Source organism: Gigantopelta aegis, chromosome 4 (genome assembly GCF_016097555.1).
Source record: "Gigantopelta aegis isolate Gae_Host chromosome 4, Gae_host_genome, whole genome shotgun sequence".
NCBI classification, from domain to species: domain Eukaryota; kingdom Metazoa; phylum Mollusca; class Gastropoda; order Neomphalida; family Peltospiridae; genus Gigantopelta; species Gigantopelta aegis.
In genome coordinates, this window is record NC_054702.1 from 1,351,447 (window position 1) to 1,372,702 (window position 21,256).

The following is a 21,256-nucleotide window of genomic DNA, read 5'->3' on the forward strand; positions in this document are numbered from 1 at the left end:
GGTACAATACGGGAGTGTGAAGTATCCATGTCATTTTCAGGTACAGTACAGGAGTGTAAAGTATCCATGTCATTAATTTCACCAAAAAAAATCATACTTGACCACTCACTGACACCAGTGTTTTGACCACTAAACCACCGACACCAGTGTCCTGACCACTAAACACCAGTGTCTTGACCAGTAAACACCACTGACACCAGTGTCCTGACCAGTAAACACCACTGACACCAGTGTCCTGACTACTAAACACCACTGACACCAGTGTCCTGACCACTAAACACCACTGACACCAGTGTCCTGACCACTAAACACCACTGAAACCAGTGTCCTGACCACTAAACACCACTGACACCAGTGTCTTGACCAGTAAACACCACTGAAACCAGTGTCCTGACCACTAAACACCACTGACACCAGTGTCCTGACCACTAAACACCACTGAGAACAGTGTCCTGACCACTAAACACCACTAAACACCACTGACACCAGTGTCCTGACCACTAAACACCACTGACACCAGTGTCTCGACCACTAAACACCACTGACACCAATGTCTTGACCACTAAACACCACTGACACCAGATTCCTGACCACTAAACACCACTGATGCCAGTGTCTTGACCACTAAACACCACTGACACCAGTGTCAGACTAAACCGCTGACACCAGTGTCTTGATGACTAAACCGCTGACACCAGTGTCTTGATGACTAAACCGCTGACACCAGTGTCTTGATGACTAAACCGCTGACACCAGTGTCAGACTAAACCGCTGACACCAGTGTCTTGATGACTAAACCGCTGACACCAGTGTCTTGATGACTAAACCGCTGACACCAGTGTCAGACTAAACCGCTGACACCAGTGTCTTGATGACTAAACCGCTGACACCAGTGTCTTGATGACTAAACCGCTGACACCAGTGTCAGACTAAACCGCTGACACCAGTGTCTTGATGACTAAACCGCTGACACCAGTGTCTTGATGACTAAACCGCTGACACCAGTGTCTTGAGACTAAACCGCTGACACCAGTGTCTTGATGACTAAACCGCTGACACCAGTGTCTTGATGTCTTGACTAAACCGCTGACACCAGTGTCAGACTAAACCGCTGACACCAGTGTCTTGATGACTAAACCGCTGACACCAGTGTCTTGATGACTAAACCGCTGACACCAGTGTCAGACTAAACCGCTGACACCAGTGTCTTGATGACTAAACCGCTGACACCAGTGTCTTGATGACTAAACCGCTGACACCAGTGTCAGACTAAACCGCTGACACCAGTGTCTTGATGACTAAACCGCTGACACCAGTGTCTTGATGACTAAACCGCTGACACCAGTGTCAGACTAAACCGCTGACACCAGTGTCTTGATGACTAAACCGCTGACACCAGTGTCAGACTAAACCGCTGACACCAGTGTCTTGAGACTAAACCGCTGACACCAGTGTCTTGATGACTAAACCGCTGACACCAGTGTCAGACTAAACCGCTGACACCAGTGTCTTGATGACTAAACCGCTGACACCAGTGTCTTGATGACTAAACCGCTGACACCAGTGTCTTGATGACTAAACCGCTGACACCAGTGTCAGACTAAACCGCTGACACCAGTGTCTTGATGACTAAACCACTGACACCAGTGTCTTGATGACTAAACCACTGACACCAGTGTCAGACTAAACCGCTGACACCAGTGTCTTGATGACTAAACCGCTGACACCAGTGTCTTGATGACTAAACCACTGACACCAGTGTCAGACTAAACCGCTGACACCAGTGTCTTGATGACTAAACCGCTGACACCAGTGTCTTGATGACTAAACCGCTGACACCAGTGTCTTGATGACTAAACCACTGACACCAGTGTCTTGATGACTAAACCGCTGACACCAGTGTCTTGATGACTAAACCGCTGACACCAGTGTCAGACTAAACCGCTGACACCAGTGTCTTGATGACTAAACCGCTGACACCAGTGTCAGACTAAACCGCTGACACCAGTGTCTTGATGACTAAACCGCTGACACCAGTGTCTTGATGACTAAACCACTGACACCAGTGTCAGACTAAACCGCTGACACCAGTGTCTTGATGACTAAACCGCTGACACCAGTGTCTTGATGACTAAACCGCTGACACCAGTGTCTTGATGACTAAACCACTGACACCAGTGTCAGACTAAACCGCTGACACCAGTGTCTTGATGACTAAACCGCTGACACCAGTGTCTTGATGACTAAACCACTGACACCAGTGTCAGACTAAACCGCTGACACCAGTGTCTTGATGACTAAACCGCTGACACCAGTGTCTTGATGACTAAACCGCTGACACCAGTGTCTTGATGACTAAACCGCTGACACCAGTGTCTTGATGACTAAACCACTGACACCAGTGTCTTGATGACTAAACCGCTGACACCAGTGTCTTGATGACTAAACCGCTGACACCAGTGTCTTGATGACTAAACCACTGACACCAGTGTCTTGATGACTAAACGACTGACACCAGTGTCTTGATGACTAAACGACTGACACCAGTGTCTTGATGACTAAACCGCTGACACCAGTGTCTTGATGACTAAACCACTGACACCAGTGTCTTGATGACTAAACCGCTGACACCAGTGTCTTGATGACTAAACCACTGACACCAGTGTCAGACTAAACCGCTGACACCAGTGTCTTGATGACTAAACCGCTGACACCAGTGTCTTGATGACTAAACCACTGACACCAGTGTCTTGATGACTAAACCACTGACACCAGTGTCTTGATGACTAAACCGCTGACACCAGTGTCTTGATGACTAAACGACTGACACCAGTGTCTTGATGACTAAACCGCTGACACCAGTGTCTTGATGACTAAACCACTGACACCAGTGTCTCGACCACTAAACCGCTGACACCAGTGTCTTGATGACTAAACCGCTGACACCAGTGTCTTGATGACTAAACCACTGACACCAGTATCTCGACCACTAAACCACTGACACCAGAATTATGTGTGCATATTTATCCCACTTTTGATTTGCTCTTTTGTTTTGTCAGGGAACACCTTGGATTACGGGATGATCATGTCAATATAACTGACATCGTGTGTGATGATTTCTACAAAGACGTGTGGATCAAACAGGCAGCAACCAACACCACAATGTTTGACAAAGTATGTACAGCTTAGCAATTGAGTTTTTGCTGTTCAGTGTAACATATCAACATGAAAATTACACCATCTAAAACTTTGTCCCATTCTTTTGTTGTTACTTTATTTTCTGAAGAAAGTATTCTTTTGAAAATAAAGACTCTGGGAGATGAAAATTCTGTAAAAGTTTTGAAGATTCCATATATTACCAATACCGGACACACTTCTTGTCCTTGTTTTATGATGGAAGATCTCAGCTACCTGCTATCTAAAACCATGCATCGATTCATTGATTCTTTATCCAAGTCATTTTAATTTGCATATTAATGTTGCCATTTGTTGCAACATAACCATAATACACATCTCAACATGATCACAGAATGTTCATCAGTAGGCTGTGATTTCTGGTAGCTACTACTGTCACTTACGTTTCATGGTCACATTTATACATTTGAATGCGGGAGATTTAGCTGCCTACTTAAAAATTTGATGTCCATTTTCTCTGGTTGAAACTAGGGTTTGTTTGTTATTTGTTTGTTTTGTTTAATGACACCACTAGAGAACATTTATTTATTAATGATCGGCCATTGGATGTCAGATATTTGGTAATTTTGACAAAGTGTTAGAGAGGAATTCTGATACATTTTGTCATTAGTAGCAAGGGATCGTTTATATGCTTCATCCCACAGACAGGATAACACATACCATAGCCTTTGCTATACCAGTCGTGGTGTGCTGGCTGGAACTTGAAATTGCCCAATGTACCACCGACAAGCATCAATCCTAGACCGACCATGCATCAGGCAACTAAGATAAAGGCAAGCAGATTAATGAAATGAGTTTCACTGGGCCCGTGTAAGTCTTTTTATTATTATTTTATATCCTTTGTGTTGCAGGTTTTCCACTGTATTCCGTGTGACTGCGTACACAAGTACTCTGATCTCAAGCAGTACCAAGCCGAGAACGCTCTGGTCAATACAGACATGAGGCAGGCTCGGGAATGCCTCAGCAAGATCGTCGGTAACATCGTGTTGCTGCCTCTTCATTTTTTGAAGGACGAAAATCTAGCTCCAAAACTTGGTGAAAAAGAAGCAATGTTACCATCATACATATGGACATGACATATTTGATGCTGATGTTTGTGATATTATGTCTTTCAAGACAAACATTTTGTGTTTGGATCATTTAAAATATGTCCCATATTTTTATGCCATGACATTTTAACAGACTATTTTAATCTTTAAATTATCAGGTAATGGGTCTTACTTTTTTAAATGACACTGGCAGTTTAGAAAAAACATCCTTGAAGAACACATTTGGTGACAAAAGATCATCTGACATGAAATGTCATGGCCAACTTGATTTCCAGTAGTGGAGATCTGCAAGTAGGAATGGACCGGCAGATTAGCCTCTTGTAAAGTGTTATTCTAGCCTCAAGGCTTTAACAAAGTGTACACATTAACATCACGACAACGACACACTAACGTTTAATAACACTGTACTTGTATTTCTATTGTGCTTAAGAAGTAGAGGTCAGATTACAGTTTTAACTCGCTAATAATGGTGTTCATTTCATTATAATGATTGCAGCTTTAACTCGCTAATAATGGTGTTCATTTCATTATAATGATTGTCCATTATTTGTTTTACATTCATTGATGTCTCAACAAACAAACCAAGCAGGAGAAAACTGAATCTACAAAGAAATCATGGACAATCCTCATAATTAAATTTGAAACACTTGTTAGTTAACAAAAACATAAACAAGATCATATTTTATTTTGAAACCTTTTTTTGAGGATTATTGATCAATAACACTAAATAATACAAAGCATCAGTATTTATAAAGTGACTTCACCAGATGTGATATTCTCTAATAACATAATGTTTACATTCCTGAAAGCAGGGATGAGTTACCCGACTGTGATCAGTAGGTTTGCATACACGTATCTAGTCTGTAAATGTATCGTAAGTACATTGTATGTTGTATTCAGCCTGACATGCTTTAAAATAGACATTACAGTAGGTTTGGGAGAGAGTCTTGGGGATTTAAGCAATAACTGGACTCTAATATTTCCCCCTTGTAATGGAGATCAGTGATTACTGCTGTGTAACAGTAAACCTGACAGACAGACTGACATTTTACTGACTTTATAAAAATATAATTGTTCTAAGTCCTACAAACAAGATAACAAACTGTAATGTAATTTTGTTTGACTGATTGTGTTAAAATGTATGTTTTATACGCACCACATCAATACATATTGTTAAAATGTTGTATGCTTTTTATGCATCACTACATATAGTTAAAATGTTGTATGCTTTTTACACACCCACATCAAAAGAAAGAAAGAAAGAAATGTTTTATTTAACGACGCACTCAACACATTTTATTTACGGTTATATGGCGTCAGACATATGGTTAAGGACCACACAGATTTTGAGAGGAAACCCGCTGTCGCCACTACATGGGCTACTCTTCCGATTAGCAGCAAGGGATCTTTTATTTGCGCTTCCCACAGACAGGATAGCACAAACCATGGCCTTTGTTGAACCAGTTATGGATCACTGGTCGGTGCAAGTGGTTTACACCTACCCATTGAGCCTTGCGGAGCACTCACTCAGGGTTTGGAGTCGGTATCTGGATTAAAAATCCCATGCCTCGACTGGGATCCGAACCCAGTACCTACCAGCCTGTAGACCGATGGCCTGCCACGACGCCACCGAGGCCGGTACACCCGCATCACTACATATAGTTAAAATGTTGTATGCTTTTTACACACCCGCATCATTACATATAGTTAAAATGCTGTATGCTTTTTACACACCGCATCACTACATATAGTTAAAATGCTGTATGCTTTTTACACACCCGCATCACTACATATAGTTAAAATGCTGTATGCTTTTTACACACCGCATCACTACATATAGTTAAAATGCTGTATGCTTTTTACACACCGCATCACTACATATAGTTAAAATGCTGTATGCTTTTTACACACCGCATCACTACATATAGTTAAAATGTTGTATGCTTTTTACACACCGCATCACTACATATAGTTAAAATGTTGTATGCTTTTTACACACCCGCATCATTGCATATTTTTAAAATGTAAGTTTTTTCCCACACAACATCACTACATATTTTTAAAATGTTATAGGTTTTTCACATAGAGTATAATTACATATTCTTTTAGTAGATGATAATTGTCTTTTAGTAGATGATAATTGTCTTATAGTAGATGATAATTGTCTTATAGTAGATGATAATTGTCTTATAGTAGATGATAATTGTCTTTTAGTAGATTGTCTTTTAGTAGATGATAATTGTCTTTTAGTAGATTGTCTTTTAGTAGATGATAATTGTCTTTTAGTAGATGATAATTGTCTTTTCTCTTTGTTTTCCTTCTTGCTCTCTGCATTTTATGATTGTCAAAGTCGTCATCCAGCTGATGCCAGGAATCAGGATGTGTTACTAACTTCTGGAATTGTTGCCCAGAGTTGCTCCAGTTGCTCTGAGTGGTGAACAGGATGGCCAAACATGTTTGGGTGTCTGGTCTCCATTACCACAGTCGCACACTGAGGATTGTACAGCACAGTCTCTGTCTGGTTTGCTTTCAGTCAGCAGCAGCCTGGATATGGCGGTCTCGTCCGTTAGCTGAGCAGATCAATGAGGTCTTGGTGGGGCTTGAATGAATACATCGGCTATTGGGTGTCAAACTATGGTAATGCAAATAAATAAAGTGATGATCAACATCAATATAAAAATTCAAGATTTAAACAAAAACAGTGTAAAGAACTGTGCAAAAATACAAATACAAATATCACAGAATTTTACGGATACCGAATTTTACACCCCTGCACCATGGTGGGGCTTGAAGACTCGGTCTTGTTTTTATAGATTGAATTTTGCATCCATTTCCAGTTCTGTTTGTTTTGCAAAACGTTGAAAACCACATTTTCTTTGTTTTGAACACTGAACTATTCTGCTCCATTTCATCAACAACTTATGACAATAGTTGATCACATTCCTCATCAAATTCCATTTCATTGTCCTAAAACAAAGATGAAAATAATGTGTCTAAATTAAAATGAGTAGAAATGTCTGACATTTTGTTGTCTGGCTCTAACACTGTATGCTGATGATCTTTGTTTGATGTCTGATTAGAATATCAGGGAAATTCCTGAAGGATTTGTGTTTATAGTCCCAAAATGGTGCTAAATTAAGGTTCATTGAGCTATGAACGTGGTTTTTATAAAGTCACAAGCCAGTATCATTTGCACCAATCCAAGCATTTATATTCCTCACTGTATGGTCGGTGTATCCACAGCTTGCTGTTTGGAGTCGTCACTAATGCCTGAATGGGGTAATAATCTGTTGTCTGGAATAACAGATTCTCATAGTCATTCTGCCAACCTTTGGTTTCAGAGGGTGGGGGGGGGGGGGGGGGGGGGGGGGGGGGGGGTCTCAATGAAAATACTTCTGTGCTGCCATTGATTTTCTTCTTCTTTGACTTGAAGTATATTACCGTGTAGTTTGTCAGTGAAGGTGTCAAGCCATACTTTTGAATCGATCTCATTTCCTGTACTTTACATTCTTGTTCTCATTGTGAAGCTAGTAACTACTTTACCTCGTTATTTATTTAATATATCCCTACATTGCAGCATCTGTCTTGAGATATTCTTCACTACTCTACGTCGTCGTTTGTTTATTTAATATATTCCTACATTGCAGCATCTGTCTTGAGATATTCTTCACTACTCTACATCGTCGTTTGTTTATTTAATATATCCCTACATTGCAGCATCTGTCTTGAGATATTCTTCACTACTCTACATCGTCGTTTGTTTATTTAATATATCCCTACATTGCAGCATCTGTCTTGAGATATTCTTCACTACTCTACATCGTCGTTTGTTTATTTAATATATCCCTACATTGCAGCATCTGTCTTGAGATATTCTTCACTACTCTACGTCGTCGTTTGTTTATTTAATATATCCCTACATTGCAGCATCTGTCTTGAGATATTCTTCACTACTCTACATCGTTGTTTGTTTGTTTAATATATCCCTACATTGCAGCATCTGTCTTGAGATATTCTTCACAAACCTGGTGCTAGTATTCTTCATTATCTTGATCTCAGTTTCAAAAGTATATATCACTGTCTGACATTTCATTTGTTGATCTCCTTCATCTTGGATTATTTTTGGACAGAACTTTCTCGGTAGGATTGGCATTTCCTTTTCTAAATCTGAAAGACAAAACTGTAATGTGTGATCTAGGCCATAGCTCTGCACAATGCAGAGTCAGATGGGCATTTGGCAAAATGGTGGTTGGTCATTGCATTTCAAATCTTACGGAACATGTTTTCCCAAAGATTTCAAGATGTTCTGAAATCTGAGATTTTTGTATCACATGTCAATGTCATCACTTTCAATAGCTGTAAAATAAGCAAATCAATTATGCAAAGAATGAAACGACTATTGAAGAAACACAAGTAGGCATTCTGGAAAAAACTATCAAAACTGTTGAAATCTCTGAAATAGTTTTGATTTAGTAAACTAGTCTGGGAGTGGCTGTGCTCTTTGTGACATTCCTTTGTGATATGAAATCTCCGGTAAATGATCTCCTAGGGAGTGGCTTGCCTTCCTATAGATATGCACATAAGAGATTTATGGAATCCAGGTTTTTCAAGATTTCTCTAAAACTTCAGGAATTTCTTTTAAATGGTCTTTGTATTCATTCAACTTACTTGAAATGTCTTTAATTTAGTCTTTGTATCCATCTTTGTAAAAAATAAATATTTCTCCAAATATATTTTTATGTATCCTCTTGACTTAATACACAAAAATAATTATACACACATATATAGTTATATAGCAATACACACCAGCTTGTGATTAAACTGCATAATTATACAGACATGTATACAGTTATATCACAATACACAGCTTTAGATTAAACGGCATAATTATACACACATATATACAGATATATCACAATACACAGCTTTAGATTAAACGGCATAAATATACACACATATATAGTTTTATAGCAATACACAGCTTTAGATTAAATGGCATAATTATACAAATATTGTTATATAGCAATACACAGCAGCTTTAGATTAAACTGCATAATTATACACATATATAGTTATATAGCAATACACACCAGCTTTAGATTAAACTGCATAATTATACACACATATAATTATATAGCAGTACACACCAGCTTTAGATTAAACTGCATAATTATGCACACACATATAGGTATATAGCAATACACACCAGCTTGTGATTAAACTGCATAATTATACACACACATATAGTTACATAGCAATACACACCAGCTTGTGATTAAACTGCATAATTATACACACATATACAGTTACATAGCAATACACACCAGCTTGTGATTAAACTGCATAATTATACACACATATATAGGTATATAGCAATACACACCAGCTTGTGATTAAACTGCATAATTATACACACATGTATAGGTACATAGCAATACACACCAGCTTGTGATTAAACTGCATAATTATACACACATATATAGTTACATAGCAATACACACCAGCTTGTGATTAAACTGCATAATTATACACACATATACAGTTACATAGCAATACACACCAGCTTGTGATTAAACTGCATAATTATACACACATATATAGGTATATAGCAATACATACCAGCTTGTGATTAAACTGCATAATTATACATCGAAATAAAAGTACTGCAAATATTATAAACATTTTACCTGTACATCATAAAGTAAAAGGAATATTTTAGCAGTCATGGCAATACCTATTCATGAATAGATTGAAACGTTATTGCTTTTGACAAACAAATGGATTAGGCACAAGTGTTTCAACTTTCTAGCTCTTCTCCATAATACATACATAAAAGAACGCAAATGATATATCTATGCAATTTAAAATATGAACAAAAATTAATATTTTTGAAAGAAAGAAACAAAAGGATTTGTGTAAAGTATACTTACTTTTTTTCTCTTTTTTTTTAATGTATATATTTTATACAAACTTTGTTTTAAGAGTCCTATTTTAAACATTTCTTTGATCTATAATTTGAGAGTATCTTATTGGCCATCGCCAAGTTTCATCAGTCACCATCATCATCATATTAATGTATTCGGGTTTGTTGGAATAATCAATATGTTTGATTTTATTAATTAATATACTGTATAGTATTTGTTATAATGTAATTATGATTTAATCCTTATATTGTTATTATTTCATTCACTTGATATATTTAATCAGGCAGTTTGAAATGGAGTGACTGTATAAATTTGTTGGGATGTTTTAAACAGATTTAATATTATGCAGTTTAATTGTGTTGGTCATGTATCATATTAGTTGTGTTTGCTATATCAGCCATATGATTGTGTTGTTTAATTACTTAAAGTGTGAGTTTTATTTCTTAAGATATTTAATATTTTGCTGGGCAATACTTTTGATCTCATATTGTCATTTAGACGTGCATGTACTTGTCTTCTCCAAAAATGAGGGTATCAATATTGTTTTATATTTATGTCGACATCACTTTTTAGTTTAATTTCACTGAAACTGAAAGTGTTAGGTCATATACATTGAACATGAATAAATAAGTATTACTCAGTGTTATACCTAGGGGGTGAGAGTTGGGGTAGGGGAGCCAGATAAATAAGAAAAAATGGCCTTGCAGTCTAGCTGGGGAAGACTGTATTATCGAGTCTTACTTTTTTTAACCCCCACCCCACCCCTTTATGTTAGAGTAGTGTGGCCCTGCCACTTACAACGTAAACAGGGTCAGAGGTTCTGGAAGAGTTACAATGAGTGGACTTAACACTTATTATTGATGGTCACAAATATACAATGTATTCCATTTTAATCTTATTTGAACAAAGCTGTAAGGAGACTCACAGGTTTCCGGTTATTGGTGGCAGAGATGACATCATCAACTTTTGAATTTAGCTTATGTTATGTTTTCACATATGTAATAATCATTTAATTAGATTTGTGCATGTATGTTGGGTGGGATTGTATATTATGTTGTTTTGAGTTGACAGTCAAAATTAAACTATTTTATTAGTAAATAGAACAGTTAATAAGTGTATATAAGTTTTTAATGTGTGGGTAGTTTTTATTATTATTTTTTCCCCAAATGTCTACTGTTACAGTGATAATTTGAAGTATTAATCTAATTTATCATGGAACACATTTTGTTTTTGTTCTGTACTTGTTTTTAATGAGATAGAATTTGCTAGTATTTCTTTATATCTGGTGTTTGAATTTAAATATGAATGTTAAAAATAATTTTGACATCTTGTTTGGTAGATTTTATTAAGAGGTACTTTGAAATTGATTTAATCTAGTGCAGCTGTTGTGATTGTTGTGAATCATATATGCAAATTACATTAAATTATATAAATTTTTAAGCATTCAGAACAAGAATTGTCTGTATATGCAAATATCTGTATATATGAAATGAAATAACTAATTTATATTTTATAATACTCTACATATTATGAAATTTTATAATAATAGTTTTAAAATAATTTAACTTTCTCATTTTCTTTTCCTTTTAAAATGACTTTACTGTAATCGTTGATACTCAAAACTTATGGAAATAGCCAACTTACATTTTCCAACTTACATAATGATTTAATACCATGCACGTCATTTTGGCTGGAGCTTGGTTTTGTCAATTTCTGGCTCTGGTTTGGTGTAATGATACGGTTTCATTCACTGCATAGGCAATTGGAATAATTTTGTTCATATCTGAATGTCATATCCGTATGTTATCTGGATGTGTGAACACCTTGTTTGAAAATAACAATTGACAATTTTTGCCATATCCATGGGTCGATGCGTTTCTCTGTGTATCTGTGAACCGCACAATAGTGAGTGTTGGCAGAGGAGGAATGGATATATACACACAGTGTACACTTGACGGCATGTGATCGTACAACTCTGCCTTTAAATAACTTGCATATTTTTAGTAATTGTTGATTCAACAGTGTCCATTAATAAATGTTCGAAAAAGTCAATACATGACTGACTTTTAGCTCTTTTTTGTAACTTCTTTCCCCGTGGAATTAAAATTAGCACAGATTTTAATTTTATAGCAAAATTTTATTTTAGATTTATGTCCTATATAAATACCATAACAACTACCAGTATGTGTTACCCATGATTCATGTAGAAGAAATTTGTTTTACTCAAGTTGATCCATTTTAAAAGTGTGACGAACAAATGGCAAAATTATGTATCCATTGTTTTACCTATCATATCGTTAAACAGAATCATACCTAATCGGGACTGGGGGCAGGGAGGGGTCAGGAAAATATTTTGTAAGTATCTTTTTGTTAAGCTGAAGAAGATTTTATGTTACTATGTTAATTTGATCTCACCTTTAAAAGTAAACATGTGATATAGAGGTTTTTCTTTCTTGATGACAATGGCATCAAGTTTCACATTTAGCTAATTTTCTCACAAACTATAAGTCTTAGATTATTAAACTTGGTTTTCAGTTACATCTATGAATGTTCATCTGAATGTATGTTTTAATAAATAAATAAATATATATATATATATATATATATATATATATATATATAATTACATTAAAATAAATAATTTTACTTGAATTTTGTTTTGAGATTTAAAGAAAAAAAATTGGGGGGAGGGGGGTTTTAAAGGGTTTTTTTAAACAAGGATTGAGATAGCACATTTACAGTAGGCATGACATTTAATTACACATAATTCTTAGGATGGGGGTATTGTTTTTGTGGGGTTTTGTTTACTCTCTCTTTACTTGGCTTGATTTTGGCTAGGTATGTCTGTGGTAGCATTTATGTACAGTATACCTCGTTCTAACTAACCTGAAGCTTAAAAATTGCATTTAACAAACACAGCCTTTATAAATCACTTTTATAAGAGTCTTTTTATTGTGGATCCTTACAGTATAATCTATAACAACGATGTATACACGGTGATTTGATTGGTCAAGAGCTTAAGTTTAGTGTACAACGATTTTAGTTTGGCTTTGTTATTGTGATACATTAGATAGCTAGTCTATCCACTTTATCATATTCCTTCATCAAATTGCTCAAAGTTTAACACTATGTGAGTAACTCATTTTATGTTTATCAGCGTTCTTCTAGAATTGATTGCATTGAGGGGTGAAACACTAATTACTTTGTGTCTCTTCAAAGTGTATTTCCCACTTGCATACAGGAATTATTTAAAAAAAAAAAAAAAAAAAAAAAAAAAAAACCCAAACAAACAACAAAACAACACTTATTAAATTATCCTCCAATCAGTGTTCAGGTTATGATTCCTTGACATCATGTCTTTACAATGTACACACATTGGACTCCAGAAAATTGTGCAGGATAGGTCTAGCAAAGTGTTTTTTTCATTTATGGGCTGTCTGATTATGCTCCTCAGAAAAAACATTTTAAAAAAGGAATGCATGTAAACATGATATATGATAGTAACGGAATATTAAAAAAATATCTTTTACATGTATGTGTTTAAGTAACATTTTATTTTTTGCAATAATATAAAACAAATTCCCTCTTCCCCACCCCCACCCCCATGACTCAATTCAGGAACAACCCTTACTATAACTACAAAAGCGTATTTGTAATAAAGAGATTACATTATACATTGTCATCTTTCCCATTGCCTTGAAAACTCATAGTGAGTTTATTATATCTTATATATTTGGGTTTGTGATTTTATTTTGCATATGGGACTTAAATCTTGTGTGGGTTTTTAATCCATCGCCAAGACAAATAAAATATTTTTAATGGTATATGTGGTTGTTCTTGTTTGTCTTGTATCAAATAAGTAATCATAAATAACATGTGTTTCAAAGTGTGTTACAATCTGTGTTCATACTAGGAAATCCATTTCAAGGAGGCAAATTGGCATGACCATGATTTTAATGGGGAGGTGGGGTGTGGGGGGGGGGGGGATAATTATCACTTTTATACCTGAGGCCTATGGGGCAACGGACAAAAGAAATATTTACGTATGTCAGTAAAAGTATATATTTATATATGGTACATATATTCTACATAATATTTATTAATAAGAACTTGTCTAGAAATAGATGAAGTTTAAAGAATTTGGCATCAAATTTAATGTCCTTTTTTTAATTGAAATGTATTAATTTTGAAATTCGGATTATCACAGCTAGATTTTGTTTATTCACTTAATTCCACTATAATCCATGATGATTATTCTTATTATTACTGTATTATTATTATATTTTTTTTTTTTTTTTTTTTTTTTTGGGGGGGGGGGGGGGGGGGAGCGGCCAACCCACATTAAGAATAAGAATAATTTATTTGCATAACACCCGAATATGGGCAGAGCAAAAATAACTATAATATATATTTATCTGCAGTAACAGTAACATAAATATACATTAATTACATGAACAAACATCTGAATCAACAAATACATATGTAATTTAAGCCTTATTACTAGTGATATTAATATTTAGGTAAAAGCAAATATTGTCAGAAGTGTAGAGCCATAAAAAACCATCAACTATGGCGTTCGTGAATTATTTTTCACGATCCACACACCCTCGTACATTCTCCATTAGTTTATACAGATGTGAAATGCAAACAATTTGAAATTACTTCCAACTCATATGCTTTCACGCAACTTAAAGCATCTCTTTACAAAATTGCAAATGATAGGGCATAATTCCGGAATATTGTTGTGTGTAAGAAATATGAATTTTTCATTATTAATCAAAAAAGAAAAATGTGATTCTTGTTTTATTATTTTATGATGTAAATCATTTCTAAAAGCATTATGACATGTATGTGTGATTTTATAAAATTTAATATTTGGTGTGTTTTTTAGTTTAATTGGTTGTGTGGGGGTGCTGTCAAATCCCTCCTTCCCCCCGTTTCCTTTCCCTAGCATGTCGGGGACTATTTGACCACTGCATGGGCGGATCCAGGAAATATTTTTAGGGGGGGACCAAAAAAGAAGGGCACATTGACTCGTCAAAAGGGCACCTTACTACAAGTTTTGATATTTACAATTAATATGAATTCCTACAGTTCTACGTCATAATATACTAGCAATAATGAAGTAAATTGGCGTCACTCGCGTTAGAACCTCAATTGGGCCCCATTGAGACTCAATAACACAGACACATATCTGCAAGCTTGCGCATGTACACGAAAATCTTGATTTCATTTATCTACAATATAAATATTGTTTACTTAAAAAAAAAAAAATTCTACAAACAAAAAGGGCACTTGGACATTTTGAAGGCACTTGAAAAAAAAATTGGGGGGACGCGTCCCCCTGGTCCCCCCCCCCCCCTTGGATCCGCCCATGCACTGATTAGATTTGTTTTTTGTTTTTTTTTTGTTTGGTTTGTCAGGAAATAAATACTAATTTTTTTTTAAAAGAGTCTCTGGCAAAGAGCAGAATATTAATTTTGACAGGCGTGTGTGCAGAGGTTTGGGGTTCGAAACCTGCCGCCACTGAACAGGAAACAAAGTTGTCACGTGATTTTTATTTTGGAGAAGAAATAAAAAATGGAAGACGTTGAGATCGGTGGAAGTTTTTCAAACTTGTTTTTCTTGTTGTTTGGCGCGTAACATGTCTGTCCAGTCGTTAGAATGGACCACAAAGACCATAATCGAGACGAACTCGGAACAGCTGACACAACTGATCACTTTTTGAAGATTTTTTCAGATATAGAATGGGAATCGTTCGAGTCTGAGGAGGACTACGACTTCGACGAAATTCACGAATTATCTTCAATCCCAGAAACCCCCGCTGATCATCTGGACGGAGGTGCCCAACCACACCCTCCAACAACTCCAGGTAGCATTATTGGTAAGGGGAAATCTTTTGTTAGGTAGCAATGACAAAGTTTGACGTCACTCTGCATTGCATCTAAAATGAGCCACTTTTCAACACAAATATTAGAGTCCCAATGAAATACAGTGATACTAAATACATGTACAAGCACAGGGTTTTACAGTCTTTCCAACATCTATAATTATTTATTAATTCGGTTAATACCACACAAATGACGATTTTCAAAAGAGCTGTCAATAACGTCGCGTAAAAAGTATGACGTCGCGGCCATTTTGGAGTTGATTCGGTCACATGATCAATTTTGTGAACGCGGCGTCTGATGTCGGTGTCTGCTTTTGGAAGTGTTTTGAGGATAGGCCTACAAGACGTGGCTCATTTTAGAGATGTGTACATTTTGTCACGTAACAAAATGTGATATTTTAAATATCATTTAAAAAACCCCAAATTGGCATGTTTTTACTTCAGGGCCACGATTTTAAAGGTCAATGTCAAATTTAGACTGACTTTTTTTTCATACTATGGAATTTACTACAAGTTATAAACTTATTTATATCTGAGTAGATTGTTTTCTAAATTTAACACAAAAATAGTATTTTTTGTTATTTCCAAAACACTTTTACCATTCGTCTTACGTCAAACCAAACAGAAATTATTTACAAAAAAATGGGGTATGGCAACGACCCCAGTATTCGACCACTTAAGAAAGAAAGGATTATAACATGTTCGTTTTATTGGCATTTGCGAATAAAAAAAATTCTTCGTAAATGCTTAGGCCCCTACTGGCAATGCTATTCATTGAATAGACCCAATTTTTGTTCATGCGGTATATGCCGACTAGAGTAGGTTTGAGTGCCGCAAGGAATAGTATGCTGTATTCGACCAGCTGACCCAGTATTCGACCACTTTCTGATTAACTAATAAAACTAAAGGGCAATTCCACGGTAACAGAGTTGGAGAGATATTTCAGTCATTAAACTCAGCTAATTCACATAAGAAAAATTATCATAATGATATAACTATGTAATACGCTAGTGCTTGTTAAGGGCAGAAGTGAGACTCTCTACTGCAAGGTGTAGTGCATGGGTACTTAATTAAAGTCTGGTAATGGAATTACGCAAAACGGACACCATTTTTACGGGCACCGTAAAACATCGACAAACTCTGAAGTATGATGAAAGAATTATTTATCTTCATGATGAAATGATGACCTAATGACTTGTGATTAACAAAATAGAAATTATATTACAAATTATCTTTTCATAATTTTGTTGTACAACACTGAATGCTGGTAACGGAATTACACAGTTCGGTAACGGAATTACCGCTCTGAATTTACATTAGAACAAAATTCAGGATCAGCGGACGATTTCATCCCGATAAAAACTTACAGAAATTAGCGATGTTGAATCGTTTTAATATGACTGAAATATTGGTCACCATTTTATAATTCTTGAAGTTAACACATGTTTACTTTTTTTAATTTTGACGACTGGGATGAAATATACATGTACTTAAAATGTTTATTCTCTCGGCGGATTAATCACTGAGGTCAGTCCCTCCCTATTTTGGGAGGTTACAAGTTTTATGGTCCCAGGCAGGATCTGAACATCACCTTTCACAAGTCTATCTCCCATGCAAACATGTCAGGTTTAAGGGAATCAAATACTGTGACTGGCCAAAATATTTTTCAGGTCATTGGGATTACCAGCAAGGTGCAGAAACATTTATACATGTATCATTTTAAAATTTTTTTAATGAAAAATCGAAATTTCCTGCAGTTTGCAAATTGTGAAACGGTGCACCGAACCATGGGCCTAAAACTGTGGTTTTCGGTAATATCAAATAATCGTCCCATCCTTATTTATAATGCTCTAAAATATATCTCAAAGGTCCTAATTTTCCACACACTGTCCCAAACCCTACATACACCATGTGCTGTCCATATTTCTTTTGGCCTGCAATTTAAAAAAACATAAAATAATGGTGGGCCATATTTTACTTCATATTTCGATATAATATTAGTAAGTTTTGATTATTTTGTCATGAATTTGCAGATTTTTAGTCAGCATAAGCTTTTAAATAATACTGCTTGGTTAAAGTTGATAAGATTTTCTTAATTTCTATATTGTTAATGGATGACTTATATTTGCTATGGGTGTACCTCAGATGCATTTGGTGCCACTACTAGTACTACATGTATTACCGTGTGGATTAAAAAAAAAAGAAGTATATCTTCCTATTGGTACATCACGTATGTATATGACTATATGGATAAGAGTGCAGCATTTTAGTACTATGTAGGTTTATACTAAAGTGCTTCTTGACAAAATATACCAAAGACGGTAACGGAATTACAAACCTACAGTAACGGAATTACATTATGTTGACAGCTATAATTTTACTAATAATGCATGAATTTGAAAGTAAATGTGTATGCAGTGTTCACGATTAACGGTATCCCGATATCCTGGGGATACCAGAATTTAATTTTGGATACCAGACTTCAAGAACCCAGTATCCCACCATGATACCATATAATACTAAATTCTCAGGTGGGATACCAGATTTTGAAATGTTACAGGCTTGCAAGTGGGCCCTTATTTTCCTAATTTTCCTTATTTTTTGACAGCAGCCCTAATATTCCTTATTAAAGCTTCAAAATCCTAAAAAGCCCTAATTTTTTGGTGAAAATCCAAAATATTCATATTTTTAATTTTTTTTATAAATGCAACGTAAAATAAGTGTTGGAATTAATTAAATCTAGCCTTAGTATACTTTCAGATAATGAATATGTTGAATTAATGTATTTCTCAGAAGACATCTTGGTGGTTATCAGCATCATATTCAGCATGGATTTGCACCATATCAGATTACTTTAATCTGGTTGTATTGATATGCTGAATATCGCTGTTGATGACTGTGACGGAACATGCTCTTAATTTTGTTTTCGCCTGTGGCGATATTAATTGTTTTAGAGGGCCGTGTGCATTTCCAATATGCACTTAAGCCCAGGTGGGCAGTAGTTACGTAATACCTCCGCGAGTGTGTTTTTGACGACCGTGATTTTAGCGACTAGGCGTCAGCAAGTCTGGCGATCTAAGAAAAATATGCCGGCTTGGTCGCTGTGGAAATATCACTTGATAGGGGGATGGTCGCGATGTACCCCCAGGCGATATTCGGTGTTTTATAATAAATATCTATGGTTTTAGAGATATCAGGGAGAAACATATTGGAAGGCATCCAGGGATTGTTGTCTGTCCGGACTGGTAATTATATAGTTTCTGCTCTGTGTATAACCTTGATGTGATTGATGTGACTTTAAATATTTTAATACTGTATTATACCAATATTATTTAGACGGTGCTGCCGGACATCTGACGCAGTAAACTGTAGGCTCACTGTCTAAATAATTATTAAAGCTTAGCCAGTCATCCTAGAGGACCTAGGTAAACTGTAGGTTATTGTCTTTATTGTGATAGGTACCAGTATTAATTCTGTGTTACAAGGTTATTGAATGAGTAGTTAAGGGTTAATTAAAAATTACCCAGTTAGGAATAGAGTTGTAATTCCTTTATTAATTAAGTTCCCATGGAAGCGTTTCTCAATTATCACACGTTACTGAATGAGTAGTAAGGGTTAATTAAAAATTAACCAGTTAGGAATAGAGTTGTAATTCCTTTATTAATTAAGTTCTCCTGGAAGCGTTTTTCAATTATCACACGTGTGGGTGTTGTGTCACGGTGAAGTGATTACAATATTGTGTAAACTAGACACCTAGAGATTAACTAATTAAGTAATCAGTTCTGGGTTGTTATTATTTGTTGTTGTTAATTAACTACTGCGGCAGTACATTTGTCTGCGTAGTAGTAATACAGATTCCAAAGTGTATAGTGTTTTTGTTGTGTTTTCTAGTGAACTAAACGTGCTATAGTACATATACTTTATATATAGATCTTATCTCTGATAACGAGCCACACGCGGGTATAACTGCCCGTTACAGAGAGATCTAATAGATATACAGTTAGGAGAGATATTGGGATAATCGTGTTTCATTCAGTTACGGGTATTATAGGATCCCCGTGACAATGACCATTGGCATGATCTTCTGAATTGGTAATTAGCTTTTGTATTTATGTTCTCCCTGGAGGTCAGTACAGAATCTTTTTCTTTTATATTGATTATTGAATTTCAGTCCTTATTTTTGTCAAAAAATTCCAAAAAATTCATAAAAATAGCCCTTATTTTTTAAGAATTTTGCCCTAAAAAAAGCCCTTATTTTTCACAAAATCTTGCTTGAAAGCCTGATGTTAGTATCCAACTGGGATACTGGCCAATTTTTTTTATCTCGAACACTAGTATGATTATGTTCATTAACATTTACTCAGAGAATATGAGATGATTCCTTGATTACATATATATGAACAATACAATCTAACTTTTTGTTTGTTTTCGGTAACAGAATTACAAATTGATTTTGTTTTCTAATTTCACCTACCGTATATCTAAAAAAAAAAAACTTTTTATTAAAGTGAATCATTCATTGTTGTACTTTGTTAGTGGTAAAATAAAAACACTAATAAAAAGAATATTACCTTCAATTACATGGCTGCTGTACATAAATTCATAGTGTGTATTATGGGAGTGTCATATTTCTAGTGTGACGGTATCTTCATAAAATGGCTAAAGTCAACCACATTCATTTATTTTACAATATTTTACTTACCAGATTTGGATTCTTCAGATAATTTTACATTAGAAACAATCTTAATATATAAGTAATAACATGATTTAAATTTTTACTCCATGTCTACTTTAGCGCGGAATTGCCCTAAACTTTGAAGTTGATTTCATTGTAAATGCAGCATATATCAAACAACTAAATCCAAATAGTGTTGATTTTAACAACTGTAACACACATTCATGCATTTACGCACACACACATCTGCTTATATATACATGTATATACACATTCACACACGCACAATTACTTTCTGATGAACAGTCTCTTTGGTCCTATTATTTACAAATAATGATATTAGACTGAAAATAAAAGAAAACAATTGTGTAAGTCCTGACAAACAGCACCAAAAGAAATAAAAGTAATACATTTGTGGTTCTCAGGAGTTTATTTTGCGAATGTATCCTCAAGCTTTCCTGTTGGTTGAATACTGGGGCAACCTTCTCTATCATATGTCATTATTTGATCACGTGGTCACGTG

General features: G+C 35.5%; 2 protein-coding genes across 4 annotated transcripts in view; both read left to right on the forward strand.

The window, feature by feature from the left end:
- Window positions 1-5,601, forward strand: part of LOC121372447 (phospholipase D1-like) — a 64,177-nt gene extending 58,576 nt beyond the window's left edge. Inside the window, exons 23-24 of the mRNA XM_041498752.1 lie at window positions 3,060-3,174; window positions 4,047-5,601. Of these exons, the coding sequence (XP_041354686.1) occupies window positions 3,060-3,174; window positions 4,047-4,271 (340 nt within the window). The 3' untranslated portion in view covers window positions 4,272-5,601. The remainder of the gene's footprint in view (window positions 1-3,059; window positions 3,175-4,046) is intronic.
- Window positions 5,602-15,758: 10,157 nt separating this feature from the next.
- The window catches only part of LOC121372449 (phospholipase D1-like), a 110,936-nt gene continuing 105,438 nt past the window's right edge, over window positions 15,759-21,256 (forward strand). For 2 of the 3 annotated variants that reach the window (XM_041498754.1, XM_041498757.1), the window contains exon 1: window positions 15,759-16,052. In XM_041498754.1, coding sequence (XP_041354688.1) covers window positions 15,833-16,052 — 220 coding nt within the window. In that variant the 5' untranslated portion in view covers window positions 15,759-15,832. The remainder of the gene's footprint in view (window positions 16,053-21,256) is intronic. The other variant, XM_041498755.1, reaches the window with a different exon arrangement.